The sequence below is a fragment of the Trachemys scripta genome, chromosome 7 (genome assembly GCF_013100865.1).
Source record: "Trachemys scripta elegans isolate TJP31775 chromosome 7, CAS_Tse_1.0, whole genome shotgun sequence".
NCBI lineage: Eukaryota > Metazoa > Chordata > Testudines > Emydidae > Trachemys > Trachemys scripta.
The window spans coordinates 49,025,614-49,045,915 of record NC_048304.1 but is presented as its reverse complement, the minus strand read 5'-3'; the positions used below and the strand labels follow the sequence as shown (position 1 = coordinate 49,045,915).

At 55.0% G+C, this 20,302-nt stretch overlaps 1 protein-coding gene across 3 annotated transcripts in view; it reads left to right on the top strand.

The window, feature by feature from the left end:
- SEMA3B (semaphorin 3B) overlaps positions 1–19,980 on the top strand; it is a 51,920-nt gene extending 31,940 nt beyond the window's left edge. For all 3 annotated transcript variants that reach the window (XM_034776228.1, XM_034776227.1, XM_034776226.1), the window contains 11 exons: positions 1,748–1,893; positions 11,191–11,305; positions 11,519–11,588; positions 12,007–12,151; positions 12,945–13,164; positions 13,766–13,857; positions 14,523–14,564; positions 15,359–15,516; positions 16,265–16,320; positions 16,752–16,891; positions 17,526–19,980. In XM_034776228.1, coding sequence (XP_034632119.1) covers positions 1,748–1,893; positions 11,191–11,305; positions 11,519–11,588; positions 12,007–12,151; positions 12,945–13,164; positions 13,766–13,857; positions 14,523–14,564; positions 15,359–15,516; positions 16,265–16,320; positions 16,752–16,891; positions 17,526–17,960 — 1,619 coding nt within the window. In that variant the 3' untranslated portion in view covers positions 17,961–19,980. The remainder of the gene's footprint in view (positions 1–1,747; positions 1,894–11,190; positions 11,306–11,518; positions 11,589–12,006; positions 12,152–12,944; positions 13,165–13,765; positions 13,858–14,522; positions 14,565–15,358; positions 15,517–16,264; positions 16,321–16,751; positions 16,892–17,525) is intronic.
- The last annotated feature ends 322 nt before the right edge of the window (positions 19,981–20,302 follow it).

Below are 20,302 nucleotides of genomic sequence, written 5' to 3'. Positions count from 1 at the left end.
CGTGTGTTCTGTGCTCCTTCCCATTATTGGGGGCCCTGTGCCCCTGCTTGTCCCCTCTTGTGCATGCCCCTGATTGGGGGTCATTTCCCAAAGGCTGAGGGGCACTGGCAGGGCTGGGGTGGGAGGGAATCCCAGGGCTGGAATAGCAGGGGCTGCGGGTCGGGAGTGAGGGACACCAGCAGGACGGATGAAGAAGCTTTCCTGGCCCTAATCCTGTGGGCATCTGTGCTCCGTTCATCCCCTTTGGCATTTTGCTGACTCGCCCTCTGAATCCCACCATCTGTCTTACTGAGATAATGAACCCGTCGTCCTGCAAGAGCTTCTGGCCTCATTCACCCTTGGGGGGGGCCTCATTCCCACCCTTCACCTGGCAATGCCTGGCCCTGGGATTCACTCTCGGCTCTCTCACAGTGTCCCCATCCCTGCAGACAGCGGCTGGGGGGGCTGCCAGGCTGGGGCTGCCTGTGGACCCTGCCCATGCTAAGCCCCAGCCCTATTCTGCCTGGAAGGTGCCATCGCCTGGAAATGGGCAGCACCAAGAATAGCAGCACCCCTGGGAGCTGCTCGAGGTCACCCTGAGACAGTGCAGTGACCTGGCACCCCCAGGCTCTGCCTCCTGGGCACCAAAGCTGGGATGGACCGGGTGCAGGAATTGCCAGGCAGGGTTGTGGGGGGGAACCCAGGGCTGGGCTAGCAGGGGCTGTGGGTCGGGAGTGAGGGGCACCAGCACAGCGGGCTGGGGGAGCCCAGGGCTGGTCTAGCAGGGGGTATAGCTTGGGGGGGGCTGGGATAGCAGGAGGTTGGGGGGCTGTGGGTCGGGACTGAGGAGCATCACCCGTCTGCCCCGTACCCAGTCTCCCTTCTCTCTGGCCCTGGACCTGCTCTCATGGCTGGGCTGACTCTCCTTGTGGGAGCTGGTGGATCTAGGCTGCCACCTAGTGGCGTGTGACTGCAGGGCCCACTTTGAGCAGGGGGCAGTTGTGGAGTGATGGAGCCGGGGGATGGTCTGGCTGCATGGGCATGGGGATCCCCGCAGCTGCACGTTCCAGGGGCAGGGGGATGAGCACAGCCAGGTGTGCCCAATCCCAGCCTGGTCTTGCTGGCCTGGGCAGGTCCCTGATGCGGCACGGACGAGGGGGGTGCTGGGGGAGCACGGAGCTGCCTATGGCAGGGCAGGTACCACGTTGGGGAGTGGGTGGGTGCCCTCCTGCCTCCCCCGAACCTTCCCAGACAGGCAGGGGACCTGGGTTGCAGCTCCGACCCCAGGCCCCATTCACTGCCGAGCCGGTTCCAGGCAGCAAAGCACCCCTCCGGCACTGGCTGCGGGTCCTCCCTGACAGTCGGGGCAGGGCCCGGCTGATCTCCTGGCAGTGCAGAGCCCACGTGACCCCTGGCCTGGTTCAGGCTGTTAGCTTCACTTCTGGGGAAGGGAGGGCTGGGGGCTAGAGCAGTGGGTGTCAGGACTCCTGGGTCCTGTTCCCTGCTGTGCCTCTGATTCACTGGGTAACATCCCTTCTTCGTACCTCGGTTTCCCCCGTGTCAGTTGGGGGTAGGGCACTGCCCCTGCATGGGTTAGCACGCAGGTCAGATAGCAAAGCGCTGGCAGCCCTGACATGGGCCGAGTGCAGCTGTTACTCGCTCTACTTTCTGCCTGAGCGCCTGTGCTGGATGGCATGGGTGCCCGGTGCTCACCTCATGCCTCCCCCTGCCTGACCCTCCCTTCCTCCCCGTGTTCTGCCTGGCCCAGAGCCCAAGTTTGTGGACGTGTTCTGGATCCCGGAGAGCGAGAACCCGGACGACGACAAGATCTACTTCTTCTTCCGCGAGACGGCGGTGGAGGGGCAGCAGGGGCTGGGCAAGGCCAGCTTCGCCCGCATCGGCCAGATCTGCAGGGTGAGCGCTCCCGTGCCCACCCGGCCCAGCTGGAACAATGGGCTGGTCCCTTTCACTGCATCCCTGGGGGGCCGGGAGGGATGGGTGTGACCCCCATCTGTGCTCCGTCTGCACAGCAGTGACACTGGGATTGGAGCCGAGCCCTCCTGGCATGTGGGCAGCGACTCTGCCAGCCAGGCCTGTGGGATCCTTCCCCAGGAGCCCCACACTGGGGACAGCTCAGTCGGACTCTCCCATGCCATTGCAGCAAGTCCAACCGGGAGACGGGGAGTCCATCATCTGTCGTGCCCTGTGTCAGAGAATAACAGAGTTCTCACTTTTTGTTTGGGTACAGCAAGTCAGATACTTTATTTTCTCTAGCAATTGCGTAGAGGGAGAGAGCTAAACAGGTCTCTCAACAGGTAAACAATTACAGCAAGCATTTATACCTTTTGTTACAGACAGTAATGAGCAACAGCAGCATTTTGTTTATACATAGGTCATTCTGATATCTTGTTTTCCTCGCTTGTTTAGACTCTAGTCTACATACAATATTATCTACACAAGGTCGCAACAACTTCTCACACAGTTCTTTCCCACTCGCCTCACCCAATCCTCGCTTCTACAAATCTCGCGTTATTAGGGTTACAGTTAGCCTGACTCTTGCTAACAAACTGTCATGCATTGCAATCCCCTTCCTGTCAGTTCTTTCTCTGCTTCCACAACCCCTCCTTTTGTACTACTAGTACAACAAACATTTTCAAATCTCTATTTGCATTAAGTCTTGGAATTCAGATTCTACAACAGATGCTTCAACCTTAGGGGTTTTGATTGGATGTAATGACAATGCATGATGAGCATGGACATGAAAGGTATTACTATTACGTCCTTTACAACAACAATAACGTAATCCTACACTAACTAACACCAACACAAACAATAATATTCCCATAGCAATAATATGATGGGGTTGTTGTACAGTCTTAGTCATAAAACACAATACATCATACTTAGTATGTAAGGTGGACACTCTATAAGCTGTATGAAAGGCATACTTTTCAACTTGATATATATATTTTGAAGCATGTGAGTTTGCCCTTGTTCTTCAGAGACTTTCTGAACCTCTGGTAACAGTGAAAGCAAATTTTGAAATCGATCAGGTACTAAACTAGTCCAATTAAAGGGTATCTGGAACCTAAGGCCTACTTGGAAAATTCTGCCTGCAGGCCAGTAAATAATATGATTGCCTGCAGTGGTAATGAGATTAAAATGTATGTCTTGCAATGTGGTGGCTTTACCATACACACAGCTATCATTAGCTTGAAAAAGTAAGTGTCCTGTCAGGGTAGTTCCTTGTCCCCTACCCTCCCAGCAAACATAGACATGAAGAGTAACAACTTCTCCTGGCTTCAGTTTATGGTTATACTGAAGCTGTGGGGGTTCTAATGTCCATTGACTCCCTAACCCCATCCAAATGTCAGATGTAATCCCAGGAGCACTGACTAAAAATCGATTGGGCATATCAGGTAGTCTAATTTCCCAGATGTCTCGGTGAATTACCCAATCCCACATGCATCCTCCCCATGGACCCAGCAGGATTTGGTATGTGGGACCCCACAGCCCCCTAACCGGTCCATATGCATGGAAGGAGCATTGAGAACGTCCACACTTCCACCCAGAAAGTCTCCAAGTATGTCTCCATGGCCACAGATCAGATGGTACTCCTGATGCGTCTGTAAGGGCAGTGGGCCAAGCCTGATACTCTAGATCATTCCGAATGGCCATTAGCTGGTCATTCAGGAAATCCTGAATTTCTGAACATGCTAGATCCCACTGCAATTCCTTCCCAGGCTCAGTGATATTCAATACCATCTCTGTCAGCAACTTCTGGGTCATTGAACTAAGGGCGGAAATAACATTATTAGTCACTGGAATAATTTCTATGCAGGTAAAATTTCCAGTGGCAAAACAAACTCTTTGGGTATTCGTTTAATTGTTCACTGATTGGGTGACCAAATAACAATAAGGGCCTCTCTCGTTTAACACAGTGCAAATTCGAGGAACAGCCATCATATCTACTTCGCTATAGAACCCATCAATTGCAATTACAGATTCTTGGGGTTCACTGTAGTGATATCATATACTTTTATCTCCACTGATCCATTCTTTTCCATTCAATTGTTCACTTATATGGGATATCCTGAACCTTAAAAATATTTTTTTCAACCAATATTTAAATAAATCACTAAAGTGCAAAGGCCTTGGCCATTGGTTTTATCAAATATATGGCATTGTCTGTATTTGGATGTGTTACAGGAGTAATAGTGTAATGGAGGAGATGGCAGGGGCAATGGCAACAAGGTGCCTTTGGTACTTATTTAAAATCCAATTAGGGAGGGCAATACATGCTGAAGGACTTATCCAAAACACAGGGCGCAGCCTGTAGAATAAACCCCAAAATCCAATCAATACCACATTCCCAAGCATGGGTCCCACAAGTTTCTTCCTGCCAGTGTATAATTCTTTGTTTCTTCACCAGGGTCAGTTCTTAATGTCTTTTGTAGTCAGGAATCCCTGGACTTTGTGGTTTCAATGAAGCAAGTGTTCCTTCTTCTCTTTTCCTGAAACAGTGTGGTTCAGCATCATACAGGGGAAAATGTTACTAGCACATCACCCTGTAATGGTTTTGCGTCTTCTAGAAAAATCCAAAGGCACATTAGGTCTGTCAGTGGACAAGGGAGAGGTTACTAGCACTTCACCTTGTCTTTTTTTTTCTTTTTCCTGCTGTCCAGAAGGCACAGCACAGCTAGAAGGAGAAATAGGCTTATCAGTCGGAGAGTCCTCCCGAGGTGGAGGGGTCTTTTTGCAGTGAGAAGCATGGGTCCAGGTAGGCAGTCTTTGGCACTTCACAGCGGTGTTGGTGGTTAACAGGACTTGGAAAGGGCCTTTCCAGTGTGGAGCCAAAGCAGTCTTTCATTGATGGACTTTACGTAGACTCAGTCTCCTTGTTTCAATGAAACAATGGGTAGCACTTCTTTTATCTGTGAGAAAAGAAACCTAACACATTTCATTAATGTCTGGCAGTGTTTTGCAGATCTCATAGTTGCTTGGGCACATTCAGGCCCCCCTGCTTTTCTTGGTTGTCAGCCCAGTCTTAGCTGTAGCAGTGTCCTTGAATGAGGCCAGCGTCTTATCTTTGGACTGAGCTTGCTAGCTATTTTTTCCAGTTAACTCGTTCTGTTCTTTTTCCTTCTCCCCTTCTTGGCTTCTTTTAACCTACAAAGGAAACTTCCACTCTTCACTCATACACCTTTTCCCAACAATGAACACATACACATTGCCATTATACAGTACATTAGTCTTATTATTCAATGTATGCCATATACACCCTTCCAGTAAAATAACTTATATACAGAGCTTTGGAGCAACAAACCAGGACAAGCACACCCACTTTTGAGGAATCCACTTGGTACAACCTCTGATGTCCAATAGCTTTCCTTCCTCCCCACTCTCTGGCTAGAAATCTGAGGTAGCCAGAAGGATCCCATGTGCAATATGGGGAGTGGGTTAACCTTCCATGTCCTCGCTTCCAAAGACTGTTGGTATGCAAATTTTAACAGCAATTTTTCAGTTAAAAAATCTGGCCAATGAAGTTTATTTTTCTTACTTAAGCAAATGTATTAGACTTTAGTATATCACATTTTCCTGATTTATCCAAACACTTTGTATTCCAAGTTGAATAAAACAAGTATCTACTTTTTGATTTAACCCTTCTATTTAATTTTGAACTAGACTGTCTTATGAAAATATTAAACACAACAATTCTGGCCACAAGACAAACACCACAAGACAGGACATAGAACACAAAAATAATTCCTATTGTACCAGTAAATGCATGGTACGTTGAATGCTGTTCAGCTGGCATCCATTTTCTCTGATGATCTGAAAGACAAAAGAACAGAGGTCTACTCCTTCTGGGCAGTCAGTCATTGCTTAAAATATTTCCTTTATATACAAATACTCTTATTGATTTCAGGCAAAACAGAGGAATTACCCCATATTTCCTTGTATTTGTTTCATAGGCAGCCCAGGTTTCAGTAGCTTCTACCTTATCAGTTAGATAATTTGCATTAGTACAAATGCTTTCTGGCTTGCTTCTGGATCCAAAGCTATCCACAGCTTAAAGACTCTTATTTAAAAAGGACACAATTAACTTTTAACTCCTGTTTTCAAACACACAGTGATCTGAAAAAGACAACACAACCTATATTGGTAGGTTTGCATTTCTTTTACCTCTGCTACAATATACACTGCACATGTTCTGGGGAAAATGCACATCCTCTCCACAATTCAATTTCCACAACACTAGCAGCATCAATTTCTACACAAGGTTGTAACTGTTTCTTTTGTGCTTACAAAATCTCCATGCACCCCTCGTAAAGTGACAGCTCAACCACACAGAGCCAGGGGCACTGTCCTTCTCTCTCTTTACCAGATCTTTTATCTGCTATTTTGTTACCCAAAACCAAATTCAAATCTTTTGTTCTCCTGGCTTTGACTACCCTGCTGCAGCCACAACCTTTGGTCTTTAGTTAAAACATTTTAAATCTCGTAAAGCATTAAGTCACCTTAAGGATTAAATGCTAAATACCTTAAACAACACTAGTTTCCTGTGTCTGGCAAAACTATTCTCAGTTTTGCAACTTTAAAACAATACCAATTCATCTCAAACTTATAAAACACAGATTGTACACAGCAGGAGTGTTCTTCAGTAAATTAGATTAACGTATTCATAGTCGAATAATTCCACTTAAATAAACTCTTGCCTGGATTACTTACAGACATTCCTACCAAGTGTCACTGCTTGAGTTCCTCTAGCAACTACAGAGTTAACTTCTTTTCTTAAATCACTTGCTTGTCTCCCAAACCACACCCTATCAACTCAGTTTTTACCATTCCAATTATTGTCCTGGGGATTTGAAATCCCCATGCTTATAATTACTTACTCCTTTCCTTCCACTATGCCCTCAAAGTTTTCAACCTGTTTTCCAATCTCTCTATCTTTTGCCTGCCCGCTTGGGCCCGATCCTGCTTTTCTCGCTGAACCGTCCCTTGTTCCACTACCAATTTAGCTAGGAGGGTGGGCTTCTCAACTAGCCTCCACCCTTCCTAGTCTCTTCCCTTAAACATTCTTACTCACAAGGCTACCCGAGTCCTCCCTCATGAGGCTTGCCACCTGGGCAAAACACATGGCCCATTGGCGTTTAACTATTAAATTTTCTCTTGTGGCAAATACTCTGCTGTTACAGCATATGGAAACACAAATGGTTAAATTCTGACAAGTCCCTGAAGGACTGGTACTTGCTTAGCCAGTGCTTCCTTTTCTGCCTGGAAGTCCTGTCTCAAGGCTTGCAACTTGGCCTGGGCGTAGGTTTGAATTGCTGCCTGGTTCATGATCTGTGCTCTTAATTGCTCAATTCTAGTTATCAAGTACACAACTCTTCCCTTTTCTCCATACTTCTCTATTGCCCAGTCTTGCTACGACTGGGGTAGATCCACCTGACACCCTTCCCGATCAACCGGGGTAGACAGAGGAATGCTAAACCCCTCTCCGGTTCTCAGACTTACTACGTCTGAGAGTAGGCACACTTTCATACTCGCACACGTACGTCCAGACTGGCCACGTCTGTGTATAACGTTCAGAGAAGGCGCTGTGCAATCTCCAACTTGCTTCCTCTCTTTTACGCCCTGGGGTCTCCAGGGGCGTCTTTTCAGTGATTCCAGTCCAGGCCGGCTGCCTGTGGCTTCTTCAGCGTCCCCAAACCACGCCGGCTCCAGGGTCGCAAAGGCAGACTGTTGGATCTCACTGGACAGTTAAGCTTTGCAAATGTAATCTCAGCATTGTAACTTGTATTGCCTTTGGTTTGACTATGTCTATATTTTTTTCACAGCCAGCTGGGACCGAAAGCAGTTTTTCTTTGTACTTAACCTGATCTGCATTGATTTTTGACCTTGAACGCAGATCAACTTTCTCTTTATCTCTGGACCAAGCTGGATTTCAAATTAATCCGTTCCTTTCCTCAATAGACAAATTGCTCCCATTGTGTGTCAGAGACTTTTTGGTGATTAAAAGCTCCTCTGAGATGTATGATCTTATCTAGATTGAAGGTACCTTCTAGTGGGCATTGTTTAGATGAATTTTCACGCGTATAATGATTCCAATTCTCTAAATACCTGCAGGTTTTAGGACCATAATGTACGTACATGAAATCAGATGGGGCACCCTTAGGGGGTGAGAGGGAATGCTTAGACTGTCCCCCACCCATTTTCCAATCACACACACACAGGGAGGGAGGATGCCCTGTCCGCTCTAGCGGCACATAAACTAAGGATCTCTCCCTACAGAGTACTCACACAGGAGAGGCTAACAAGGATGGCCATGACCCTCCTACACCTCCTTTCAGCAAAGAGCGTCGGCTAGTCTCTGAGAGACGGCACCGCTCACTCTCTTTGCATCCAGCAAGATGATCAGACTGTCAGTGGCTCACACAGAGAGGAAAGGGGAGGGAAGATGGGTTCACACACTCCTAGACCCAGGTAGCTTCCTCGCCGGACGATGTCAGGCCGAGTTAGCCCACCATGGGTGGGATCTCCTTAAAGATCCTCTAGTTACCGGGCTTGTGTTAGAGTAGTTCTGGTCATGAGCCAAAAGACTCTCTCTCTCTCTCTCTCTCCAAATACCACGATGCATCTGTACCTTATGTCCGGACTCAATACACTATGAGGTCGTAACAACCCCTCTTGAGGCAGTTAAAAACCGCTCAGCACCGGTGCATACCTATGCATATGGGGGCGGCCAAGCTAACAGTTCTGATCTTGCTGCACAGTCAATAAGTTCAGATGGCGTGAGCCCAACAGGGACAGACGGCCCCACGGACAGTCCTCCTCCGACACCCCAATAGAGATTTCAAAAGGTCTCCTACCTCTATTGTGGCGCCATGGGGTTCGAAGGGGAACGATCCGTAGCAGCTGCCGGTGCCTCTGCGGGCGTTGCCATCCCGGACGAGCCCCCTGTGACAATGCGGTTCTGGCGGAACCCAACTGAGAGCGCCAACTCAGGACAAATTGCTAAAATAGGGCAGTTACAGCCCAAGGCTGGGGTTTTTCCACCTCTAAGGCAAACCAAACCAGCCAGACTAAGACTTCAGTCTCATCCCACTGGCTAACCGCAAGTCTCACAAGCAATCTCCTTAGACCCTCCAGTTTCCCAGTATTACCACCAGTGCCACACGTTATGGGGACAAATGGTTATAAAAACCAATACCCCAGTAAAAGAAAAAGGTTCTCTTGATCCCAAAGGACCAAGCCCCAGACCCAGGTCAATATACAAGTCAGACCTTACCCACAAATCACGCTACTGCCAATCCTTTAGAATCTAAAATCTAAAGGTTTATTCATAAAAGGAAAAAGATAGAGATGAGAGTTAGAATTGGTTAAATGGAATCAATTACATACAGTAATGGCAAAGTTCTTGGTTCAGGCTTGCAGCAGTGATGGAATAAACTGCAGGTTCAAATCAAGTCTCTGGAATACATCCCCCGCTGGGATGGGTCCTCAGTCCTTTGTTCAGAGCTTCAGTTTGTAGCAAAGTTCCTCCAGAGGTAAGAAGCAGGATTGAAGACCAGATGGAGATCAGGCATCAGCCTTATATAGTCTGTTCCAGGTGTAAGAACACCTCTTTGTTCTTACTGTGGAAAATTACAGCAAAATGGAGTCTGGAGTCACATGGGCCAGTCCCTGCATACTTTGCTGAGGTACAAGGCGTATCTGCCTTCTCTCAATGGGTCCATTGTATAGCTGATGGTCCTTAATGGGCTATCAAGCAGGCTAGGCAGAGCTAATCTCAGCTTGTCTGGGATGTCACCCAGAAGCATAGCATAAGTTTGCCATACAGACAGTATAGAGCCAATATTCATAACTTCGACTACAAAACTGATACACACATATAGACAGCATGATCATAACCAGTAAACCATAACCTTGTCCTAGACACCCCATTTGACCCCCTTTATACCAGATTTGGGTGCCACTACAGGACCTTGGTTGCAACAATGATCTATATGGTCCCAGTTTATGTCAATAACGTCACACCCCCAAATTAGAATCATAGAATATCAGGGTTGGAAGGGACCTCAAGAGGTCATCTAGTCCAACCCCCTGCTCAAAGCAGGACCAATTCCCAACTAAATCATCCCAGCCAGGGCTTTGTCAAGCCGGGCCTTAAAAACCTCCAAGGAAGAAGACTCCACCACTTCCCTAGGTAACGCATTCCAGTGCTTCACCACCCTCCTAGTGAAATAGTGTTTCCTAATATCCAACCTGGACCTCCCCCACTGCAACTTGAGACCATTGCTCCTTGTTCTGTCATCTGCCACCACTGAGAACAGCCGAGCTCCATCCTCTTTGGAACCCCCCTTCAGGTAGTTGAAGGCTGCTATCAAATCCCCCCTCATTCTTCTCTTCTGGAGACTAAACAATCCCAGTTCCCTCAGCCTCTCCTCATAAGTCATGTGCTCCAGACCCCTAATCATTTTTGTTGCCCTCCGCTGGACTCTTTCCAATTTTTCCACATCCTTCTTGTAGTGTGGGGCCCAAAACTGGACCCAGTATTCCAGATGAGGCCTCACCAATGTCGAATAAAGGGGAACGATCACGTTCCTTGATCTGCTGGCAATGCCCCTACTTATACAGCCCAAAATGCCGTTAGCCTTCTTGGCAACAAGAGCACACTGTTGACTCATAGAATAACAGAGTTCTCACTTTTTGTTTGGGTACAGCAAGTCAGATACTTTATTTTCTCTAGCAATTGCGTAGAGGGAGAGAGCTAAACAGGTCTCTCAACAGGTAAACAATTACAGCAAGCATTTATACCTTTTGTTACAGACAATAATGAGCCACAGCAGCATTTTGTTTATACATAGGTCATTCTGATATCTTGTTTTCCTCGCTTGTTTAGACTCTAGTCTACATACAATATTATCTACACAAGGTCGCAACAACTTCTCACACAGTTCGTCCCCACTCGCCTCACCCAATCCGCGCTTCTACAAATCTCGCGTTATTAGGGTTACAGTTAGCCTGACTCTTGCTAACAAACTGTCATGCATTGCAATCCCCTTCCTGTCAGTTCTTTCTCTGCTTCCACACCTGGGACCTGGCAGCGCTGGCGTCCTGGTGGGTGAAAAGGCTCCCTGGGCGCAGGCATCCTGCTGAGCCCCCTGCCCAGCCCCCACTCAGCCTGTCTGCCCCTCCCCACAGAACGACCTGGGTGGGCAGCGGAGCCTGGTGAACAAGTGGACAACGTTCCTGAAGGCCAGGCTAGTGTGCTCGGTGCCAGGCAGCGACGGGGGCAACACCTTCTTCGACGAGCTCCGTGAGTGGCGTGGGGTAGGCGCCAGCTGCAGGATCACTGCCTGGGGTGGCGGGTGCTCTGTGACAGGGCATGTGGGGAGGCTGCGTGCTGGGGAGGAGGGCTGGTCACGTCAGGTGGGGGGAGGTATTGGCGGAGGCAGTACAGGCAGGGGGAATGTGTGCCTGGGGTGGGGGGCTGATCAATGACACGCCCATCCCTCTCTGCCACTCACAGGTGACGTCTTCCTGCTGAGGACGAGGGACACACGGAACCCCCTGCTCTACGCCGTCTTCTCCACCTCCAGGTACGGCGAGGCCCCACTAACACCCACCCCCCCAGCTTGCTCTCCCGCCAGCCAACTCCACACTGATCCCTCTGCTCACCCAGCCCCTCCCATGCACCCAGCCCCCTCAGCCAGTTCATCCAGCCCCCCCCAGCTCATCAGCCTCCCCAGTGCATCTGGCCCCCCAGCTCATTTCCCCCCCCCCAGCCAGCTCCACGCTGCCCCTCCACGACCCCTTCACCAGAGCACCCACAGGTTCTGCAGCTGGACCTGGTGTAAGGGGGTGCTCAGGGCCAGGGACCCATAGTTCTTCCCCTCCTGCCCCATGCCCACTCTGACCCCTTCTCCCTGTTCCCCTTGCCCTTCCCCCACTCAATGCCCCCTTTGCTTCCAGTGCCCCGTGCCCCCCTTACGCCCTTGCCTGTTGCTTTCCCTGCAGCTCGGTGTTTAGGGGCTCCGCCGTCTGCCTGTACAACATGCATGACATCCGCCGAGCCTTCCTGGGGCCCTTCGCTCACAAGGAGGGGCCCAACTACCAGTGGGTATCGTACCAGGGCCGTGTGCCCTACCCTCGCCCGGGCATGGTACGTGCCGTGGTCCCCAGCTGGCCGGGAGGGACGCAGGGCAGGGGGCTCCCCCTGCAGCCAGTGGGGATCAGGCGCCTCCCCCAGCGTCGTCCCTCAGCAGGGCTATGCAGCTGCCCGAGCCCCTCGATACCTGCAGCCCTGCATCATGCCCCAATCCTGGACCCCTTTTGCTCGGAGCCTGGTACCTCAGTGCCCACACACAGCTTTGCCAGCCTGACCTGGGGGGAGAGTCCACCCTGCCTCCGCCAAGAGGCCTGTGGGGGCAGGGGGTGGCCAGCTGTGAGAGGGGTCTGGGCAGCAGGGAGGGCTCAGCTGCTGTCAGTGCTCTGCAGGATGCAGCAGAGCCAGGGCTGTGTGCCAGGTCTCAGCACCAGTGGATTTGGTAGGGAGTTCAATGTCCAGTGCAGAGCGAGTCCATTAGCCAAAACAAGCCGCCACCCTCACCCAAAGGGAAATGACTGAGCTGGCTCTGGCCAAGGGGCCCGGAAAGGATGAACCACAGGGGCTGCGGGTTGGGATTGACAGGCACCGGCAGAGCTGTGTGCGGGAGGAACCCAGGGCTGGGATAGCAGGGAGCTGTGGGTCGGGAGTGAGGGGCACTGGCAGAGCTGTGGGGGAGCCCAGGACTGGGATAGCAGGGGGCTACTGATCAGGAGTGAGGGGCACCGGCAGAGCTGTGGGGGAACCTGGGGCTTGGAGGGCAGGGGGCTGTGGGTCGGAAGTGACGAGCAGCAGCGTCTCATGTTCCCCAGTTTTCCCCAGCTGACCTCGCCCCTCTCTGCCCCCTCAGTGCCCCAGCAAAACCTTTGGCACCTTCAGCTCTACCAAGGATTTCCCTGACGATGTGATCCAGTTCGCCCGCAACCACCCACTCATGGCCAACCCTGTGTTGCCACACAACCAGCGACCCATTTTCCTGCAGACCAGCGGGGACTACACCTTCACCCACATCGCCGTGGACCGGGTGACGGCCGCCGACGGGCACTACGACGTCCTCTTCATTGGCACAGGTGCACCCGCTTCCCTTCCCAGACCCAGGTCGCTCCTGCCAGCCGCAGATTTCCCTGGAGCCTTCGCGGGCGGAGCCCGGGACCTCTAATGTTTCACCCACGCCGCACGTGCCCAGTGAGCACCTGGACTGCCCCAGCTGCCCTGAGGCCCTCCTGCAGCGCAGGGAGCTGGGCGTGTGGTTAAGTGCAAGGACAAATAGGGGAGCGACAGTGGCTCAGTGACTGGGGTTCTGTTCCCTGCCCTGGCACTGGCCTGCTGGATGAGTCCCGCTCCGTGCCTCATTTTCCCCTCAGTAAAATGAGGATAACAATACTGCCCCAGCCTGAGAGCTGTGGGGGCTGAGAGTAAGGGGGTTATGCTGGCCTTGCTCACTCTAAGCCGTTACTGTGACCCCTTGGCTTCCCTGGGACTGCCTTTGCCAGTCAGGGCCCTCTTCTCTCGATGCCCACGTACAGATCTGGGAGGTTGACCCTGGGCAGTGGGGTCCTGGGCCTGCGTCTCTTCCGAGCCGGGTGTGAGTGTGTGGGAGCTGCCCAGGGGTGGGACATCTCAGCTGTGGATGTTGTCATGCCCTGTCACCCCCTCCTTCCCTTCCGGCAGACGTTGGCACGGTGCTGAAGGTGGTCTCAGTGCCCAAGGAGAGCTGGCAGAACATGGAGGAGCTGCTGCTGGAGGAGCTGCAGGTGTTTAAGGTAGGACAGTGGTCAGGGCAGGGAGGTGCTGGGGGCCTGATTCCCCCCCCACACACACACACCTGTCTTGTTGCAGGCTGGCGAAGTCGTGGCCCCCCCCCCCTTCTACCTCTCTTCCGTTCTTGGGAGCTGGCGAAAAGCAACCTGAGCCATGGGCTGGAACTACTTTGCCTCAGTGTATCCCTTTCCCGTTCTGGGTGCTAAAAGCCAGTGCCACATCCTAATGAAATGGGGGCTGAGGGAGCTGTGGCCATGTGGCGACCAGCCCCCACGGCAAGGTGTGTGACTGGGTGCCTGTCACATGGGCCCGTCCCCCTCTGTCCACGTTGGGTGGGGCCGGCGGTGCCGTGGGCAGGCAGCCCTGCCACCCACGTTAACCCAGCGTCGCCAGCCTGACCCAACGGTTGGAGCCAGGACTCCTGGGTTCTTCTATCCATGGTCCCGCCACTCTGTGCTCTCAGGTGCGTCACTTGGGTTCTTGGCGCCTTGCCCATGGAGCAGGGCAATGGGGCTGACACCACCCTCCAGAGAAGTGCGGTGACACCCCCGCCCCCCAGGCATGGCCTGGACAGACGGGCAAAGCACCAACGACTGGGCTGTGCTAGGAGCCTGGTGTCTGCCTGGACTCCCCCTTAATGTGCCTTGTGCTCTGTTTGTCTCGGCAGGATTCGTCCCCCATCACCAGCATGCAGATCTCGTCCAAGCGGGTGAGGAGTCCGGCGGGCACAGGCAACATCTGAGAGGGTTGGAGGGGAAGAGATGGGGGTGGAGAAACAGCTGTGGGATGTGCTGGCTCTGATGCTGTGCCAGAGTGCCAGCTGTGGCACTGTGCCAGCTGAGCTGGGGTGCTAATCGTAGCTGGATCCAGGGCAGGCACTGTACCATCTGTGTCTGTGCAGCCGCTCACCCCCCGTGCCCTGGAGCTAGCCATTGTAATAACAAGGGTAGGGCCTGCTGGGGATTAGCTCCGTATTCTGGCACAGCGTTGTTCTTGCGCCACCGGAGACCAAGGAAAAGTAGTCCTGGGTACAGGGGCTGGAGGAGGTGTAGGGAGACCGACCCATGTGTCGGCCCATTACTTGGAGAGCTCAGGGCTGCCCTGGTGACACGTCCAGGGCAGCCAGTGCAGGTGGGCGCCAGGCTGGGCAGCCGTCTGCCCCTCCCCCCAGCTGGTGTGCTGTGCCGGGGCCCTCGCTGCAGTCCCCATGGCTCTCCTTTGGCATCATCCCCTGCAGGAGAGCTAGGCTGGCCCTGACCCGCCTTGACCCAAATGCCCGCCAGTGGGTGCCCAGTGGGTGAGGCTGGGCACTGTGGCCACCCCATCCCAGGGGAAGATTCTCCCCTCCTTTCCCCATGCTGGCACCTCCTGAGACACAGGCCCCATGTGGGCGGTGACCCCCTGGCCACATGCTGCGTGGGCACCTTCCCAGGGATGCGGTGCCGTGGCATGCACCCGGGTGCTGGATCCGCCCCCGACCGTCTGGCCTTGCCTCTCCAATAGCAACAACTCTACGTGGGCTCCCCGACGTCCCTCTCCCAGCTGCCCCTGCACCGCTGCGGGATCTACGGCAAGGGCTGTGCCGAGTGCTGCCTGGCCAGAGACCCCTACTGTGCCTGGAACGGCACCAGCTGCACCCGCTACATGCCCAACACCAAGAGGTACAGCCCCTTCCGCTCCAGCCACATGGGGCCCAGGGGCTCCTCACTCAGATCATTTTCTCGCTGCTCCTGGAAGCGCCGAGCCATGGGGAGGATGCCATGGGACCGGAGAGGACGCCGGGAAACCGGGGAAAGGCACGCGAGGGGTGCCGGCTGCATCAGAGGTGCCCCCCACACTGCAGGGCTTGGGGTGACGTCTGGGGTAGGGTTGGCACTGGGGTGATCTTGTGCCAGCCTTATCCTGGGCCTAGCTGAAGCGGTAAGATCCAGCCCGGGGCGGGAGGCCTCTGTTCGGTGCCACAGGCTCCCAGGGTGACTTTGGCCTCAGTTTCCCCATCTGTGCAATGGGGAGAAGAGCCTTGCCCAGCCACCCAGAGGCGTGTGAGGGGAGCAACATTAAAGAACGTGAGGCACCCAGATGCTAGGGTGATGGGGGGCCTGGTAGGAACCTTGGCGCTGCCAGCCGTCAGCACAGCAACAGCCTGTTCAGGACAACGACAGCCCCTCGCTAGGGACTGATGGGAGAGACTCCTTGGCCCTGTGTCGCAGAACTGTGCGGCTCCGTCCCCAGGGTCCAGCAGGGTGCCTGGCTTAGGGTGCTCCTGGTGGGTGCTGGGGGGAGAGGGCTTGCTCCCCAGGCGCTAGGAGAGGCTGCCAGAGCCCCTGTGCTCCTCGGAAAATGTCTATGCGTCCATCTGTCCCCCGCTGTGCCCCCACCTTGACCCCTCTTCCTGCTCCCCCCCTACAGGCGTTTTCGGCGACAAGACGTCCGGAACGGCGACCCCAACACGCTGTGTTCTGGAGGTCAGTGTGCCCTCTCCCTGCCCCTGGGGTACCAGCTCAGCCCTTAGCCCTCTGCGTGCCCATCCTCCCAGAAAGAGAAGTGCCCAGACAGTGCCACTGCTGCCTGCTCGTGTGCCTCAGGATGTGGGGCGGGGTGCTCCCCCTGCTCACACGCCTGGCATGAAGAAACATGGGCACAGGTCATGGCCGTGTCTCTGCCCGCTCAGCACAGACGCCTTCGGGGGCGATAGCTTATGCCTGCTGCGTGGCCCATGGCTCTGGTGCATGCCAGCCACACTCTTCCTGTCCCAGCCACCCTGGTGCATTCGCTTGTGCCTGCTCCGTGCCACGTGACCCAAAAGGCTCGGGCATGTTCGCTCGTTCCGGTCCCATGGCCCGGTTGCCCTGGTGTGTTTCCCATGCTCACGCTCTCTGTGGCCTCTGCCTGGCAGATCCCCACCAGAGCAGCGTGCCGGAGAAGAAGCTGTATGGGGTAGAGGGCAGCAGTGCCTTCCTGGAGTGCGTGCCCAAGTCCCTGCAGGCCCGGGTGCTGTGGACCTACCAGAAAGCCAGCGACACCCCGAGGAAGGAGGTACCAGGCCCCCCATCCCCAGGAGCCAGGCTGCTTGGCCTGACCCACGTGCCGCATTGATACAGGGGCTTCGTGCTGGCTGTGCCCAGGCTGGTCAGAGCCAAGAGAGACAGGCTGGCACCTATCATACCCCAGGCTCCTGGATCCCTGTGCCCTCCCGGCTGGGCTCCAGCACTGCCCCTTCCCACCCCCTCACTGCTGTGTATGCATGCCACATGGCCACCCCCAGCCGGACCCCTCCCAGCTGCATAGACCCTTCGGCCCCACCACCTCACTCTCCCCTCCTGATCCCTCCCTGGTGCGAGGACACCCAATCCAGCCGGGCCCTGCCCTACCCTGCCCCGCCCCGCTCCAGCAGTCCCGGCCCATCCTTCCCCTGTGCCAGCTCAGTCAGCTCCAGCTCTGAACCAAGCTCTCGGCACCTATCAGGCATCTCTTTGCCCTGATGCCCCTTCGGCCCATCCCCACCCAGCAGCACTGGCGCAGCCCATGGCCTGCTAGCAGCAAGCCCTGCCCCCGAGCTACCCAGCCCCCCCTAGGAGGCCAGGGTGGTGCGCTGAGACACTGCACTTTGGCCCTGGTGCTGGCCCTGCTCCCCCAGCTTCAGCTCTGCCTTGTCTCCCCGGGCCTGCAGGTGCAGCTGGATGAGCGGGTGCTGCTGACGGAGCGGGGCATCCTCCTCCGCAGCGTGGCGCGCAAGGATGCCGGGCTTTACCACTGCCAGGCCACGGAGCATGGCTTCACCCAGACCCTCCTGCGCCTCTCGCTGGAGGTGATCGGCGCCCAGGAGGAGGCACCCGCCGAGCCAGCCAGCAGCAAGCTGTGGTACCAGGACTTCCTGCAGCTGGTGGACCACCCCAACCTCAGCGCCATGGATCAGGTCTGCCAGCAGTTGTGGGGCCGCACAAGCCACCAGCCCAAGAAGAAGCCACCCCGGCCTCCCCCGCTGAGCATCCAGGCCAAGCCCCACAAGTGGAAGTATGTGGAGGAGACACGGAAAGCCCGCAAACGGCGCACACACGAGCTGCCCCGCGCTGAGAGAGGACCCCGCAGCGCTGCCGCCTGGTGACCTGCCGGACTCCTGCTAGGAGGCGGAGGGAGGGGAGGGTGGGGAGAGGGGAGACCGGCGAGCCGAGCTGGCAGTGGGTTCCCTCTGTGCGTAGCTAGGTGGGGGTGGCCGCGCCCTTGAGATACTCTTCTCCCCAGCCAAGTGCGGGGGGAACCCCCGGGGCCTGCCCCACAACCAGAGATGGGGGCCTAGGCCTCAGACCAAAGGCTTTGGGAGGCCAGTGGGAGAGGAGCAGGGGCCTTGCGCCATCCAGATACCGAAGAGGCCTCCTGGATCTGACCGTGCCCCAGCCTGGATCGTCCCCCATGGGGCAGATCAATCCAGCAGGGACTGTTTTTGTTCGATTGGCCCTCGGCCCCTGCCCAACATCCTTTAACCCAGCCCTCTCCAGAGTCAGGAACCTCCCGGAGACAGTTCCTGGCAAATCCCTGTTTGGCATGCGCTGGGGGGCAGCGAAGCTGGTACCTGGGTTCCCCCTGCTCCCCTGGGGACACGACCACTGATGTATTTATTAATGGACTGTTACTGATGAATGTAAACCCGCCTCAGGCTGCACCCGGACTGGGGGGCGCTGGTCTGGTCCTAGGTACGTGGGCACATTCCTGGCTGGTGGCTTCTGGGATGGGTGTGTGTGGTCCCATGGTGCAATGGGGGTGGGGGGGGCGCAGCAGGCAGGAGATCAGAGCCCAAGCCGCTCCCTGATTGGAATTAGGGGCAGGGTTCCCGCCTAATGAGGCAGCACAGGAGAGAGCACTGTGTGGCTGGGAAGGTTCCGGCTTCCTGCAGGGTGTGGGGAAGGAGGAGCAAGTGACCCCAATGCCCCGAGTCTTCGGCCCGATCCCAAACCCAGGGCAAACTGATCCGTGGCCCCTGGGGAAGCATGGGGCGTGCCGGGCATTCGAGGCCAGGAGCCAGCTGGCCTTGAGGCCTGAGCCACAGAGTGGTTCCCCACGACCACCTCCCAAACCTGGCTCTGTGGGAGTGGAATAACCGCAGGCCTTGTGGAAGTGGGATCTGGGTCCAGACCAGGCACTTTCAGCCCGGCTCTGGCAGTGCCTGGCGGCCATTCTGGCTGCTGGCCATTGGTGACTGGCGCTGAACAGGTGAGCCCATCGCAACTGGCCTCCCTTGTTGGGTGTCGCCACCAGAAGCCTGAGGCCTGTCTGGGGATGGAGAGCGGCTGTCACCCATAGGGGGGTCAGGGGAGGGGGCTGCCCTGGGGTGGAGGCAGCTTTCCCAGTTGCTCCTGGCCAGGGACAAGGCATTTCAGTCCCAGGCTGCGTCCGTGCAGCGCCTTTCACCAGCTGGGTAGTGCAGCGGGCTTCAGGTGACCAGGAGTCCGCCACTGCCCTGCCAGGGGACCTTGGCCAAGTCCCTTCACCTTTGTGGCCCCTCCTTCCCCTGGCCACGAGGCCCGGGGAACAGCCAGCGCATGGAGAGCAGTCACTGAAATGCTCCAGGTACGAGCTGCGTGTTATAACGTTAAGTCTGAGCCCTGGCTGGCCGTGCCCACACAGAATGGAGTGCATAGTTCAGCAGACACAGCGGCAGGTCATCAAAATGGGGCCTCTCCCCCGAGGATGAGATTTCAGCCCAGATCTACAGTGGTATTTAGGCTCCTAACTCCTGTTGTAGTCAATGAAAGTTAGGCTCCTAAAGACCTTGGGGGATCTGGCCTTTGGGTGGGTATATCGTTCACGTAGCCCCTTCGAAACCTACCAGCCTGGGTCTCCTGTCTTTCCTCTCCCCTTTGGGTGTGACGCCACTGACCCTGCTGTGGAGACGCGGGTGAGCGAAGAGGAAAGCACCACTTAGGTTTTCAGGAGCCAGCCCGCATGGATGCGATCACCGCTGCACTGACAGTGAGGCAGGAAAATAGGGGGTGGAAAGAGAAGGAAGGCGGCGGTCACAGGCCGGGCGGGCCAGTGCAGCCGTGGTGTGGGAGAAGGGAGCATGGCACAGAACTGGACCCAGCCCGGCGGGACTGTATTATATTAACACAATAAAAGCAGTTGATGAACCCTTGTGCTCCTGGTTTTCTGAAATGGGCTGAACCTGCTTGGGCAGCACTTTGCCCCTGCTACGGGTGGCTGAGCCCAGAACCAGGCTGAGGAGCCTGGGCTACCAGAGCTGCACTTAGCCAGGATCAAACCTGAGGCCTCGGGAGCTAAGAAGCAGGTGCCCTTGATGGAAGCTCCTGGGCTCAAGAAGGCTCAGATGCTCTCTGGGGGTTGGACCAGCAGGCAGCAGGTGTATGTGCAGCAGAGGGCGCTATTATAGTGTGCAGAATTGGCTCAAACGGCATCCGTGGGCAGGGTTGAGTCCCAGGCAGGGTTGGCTCC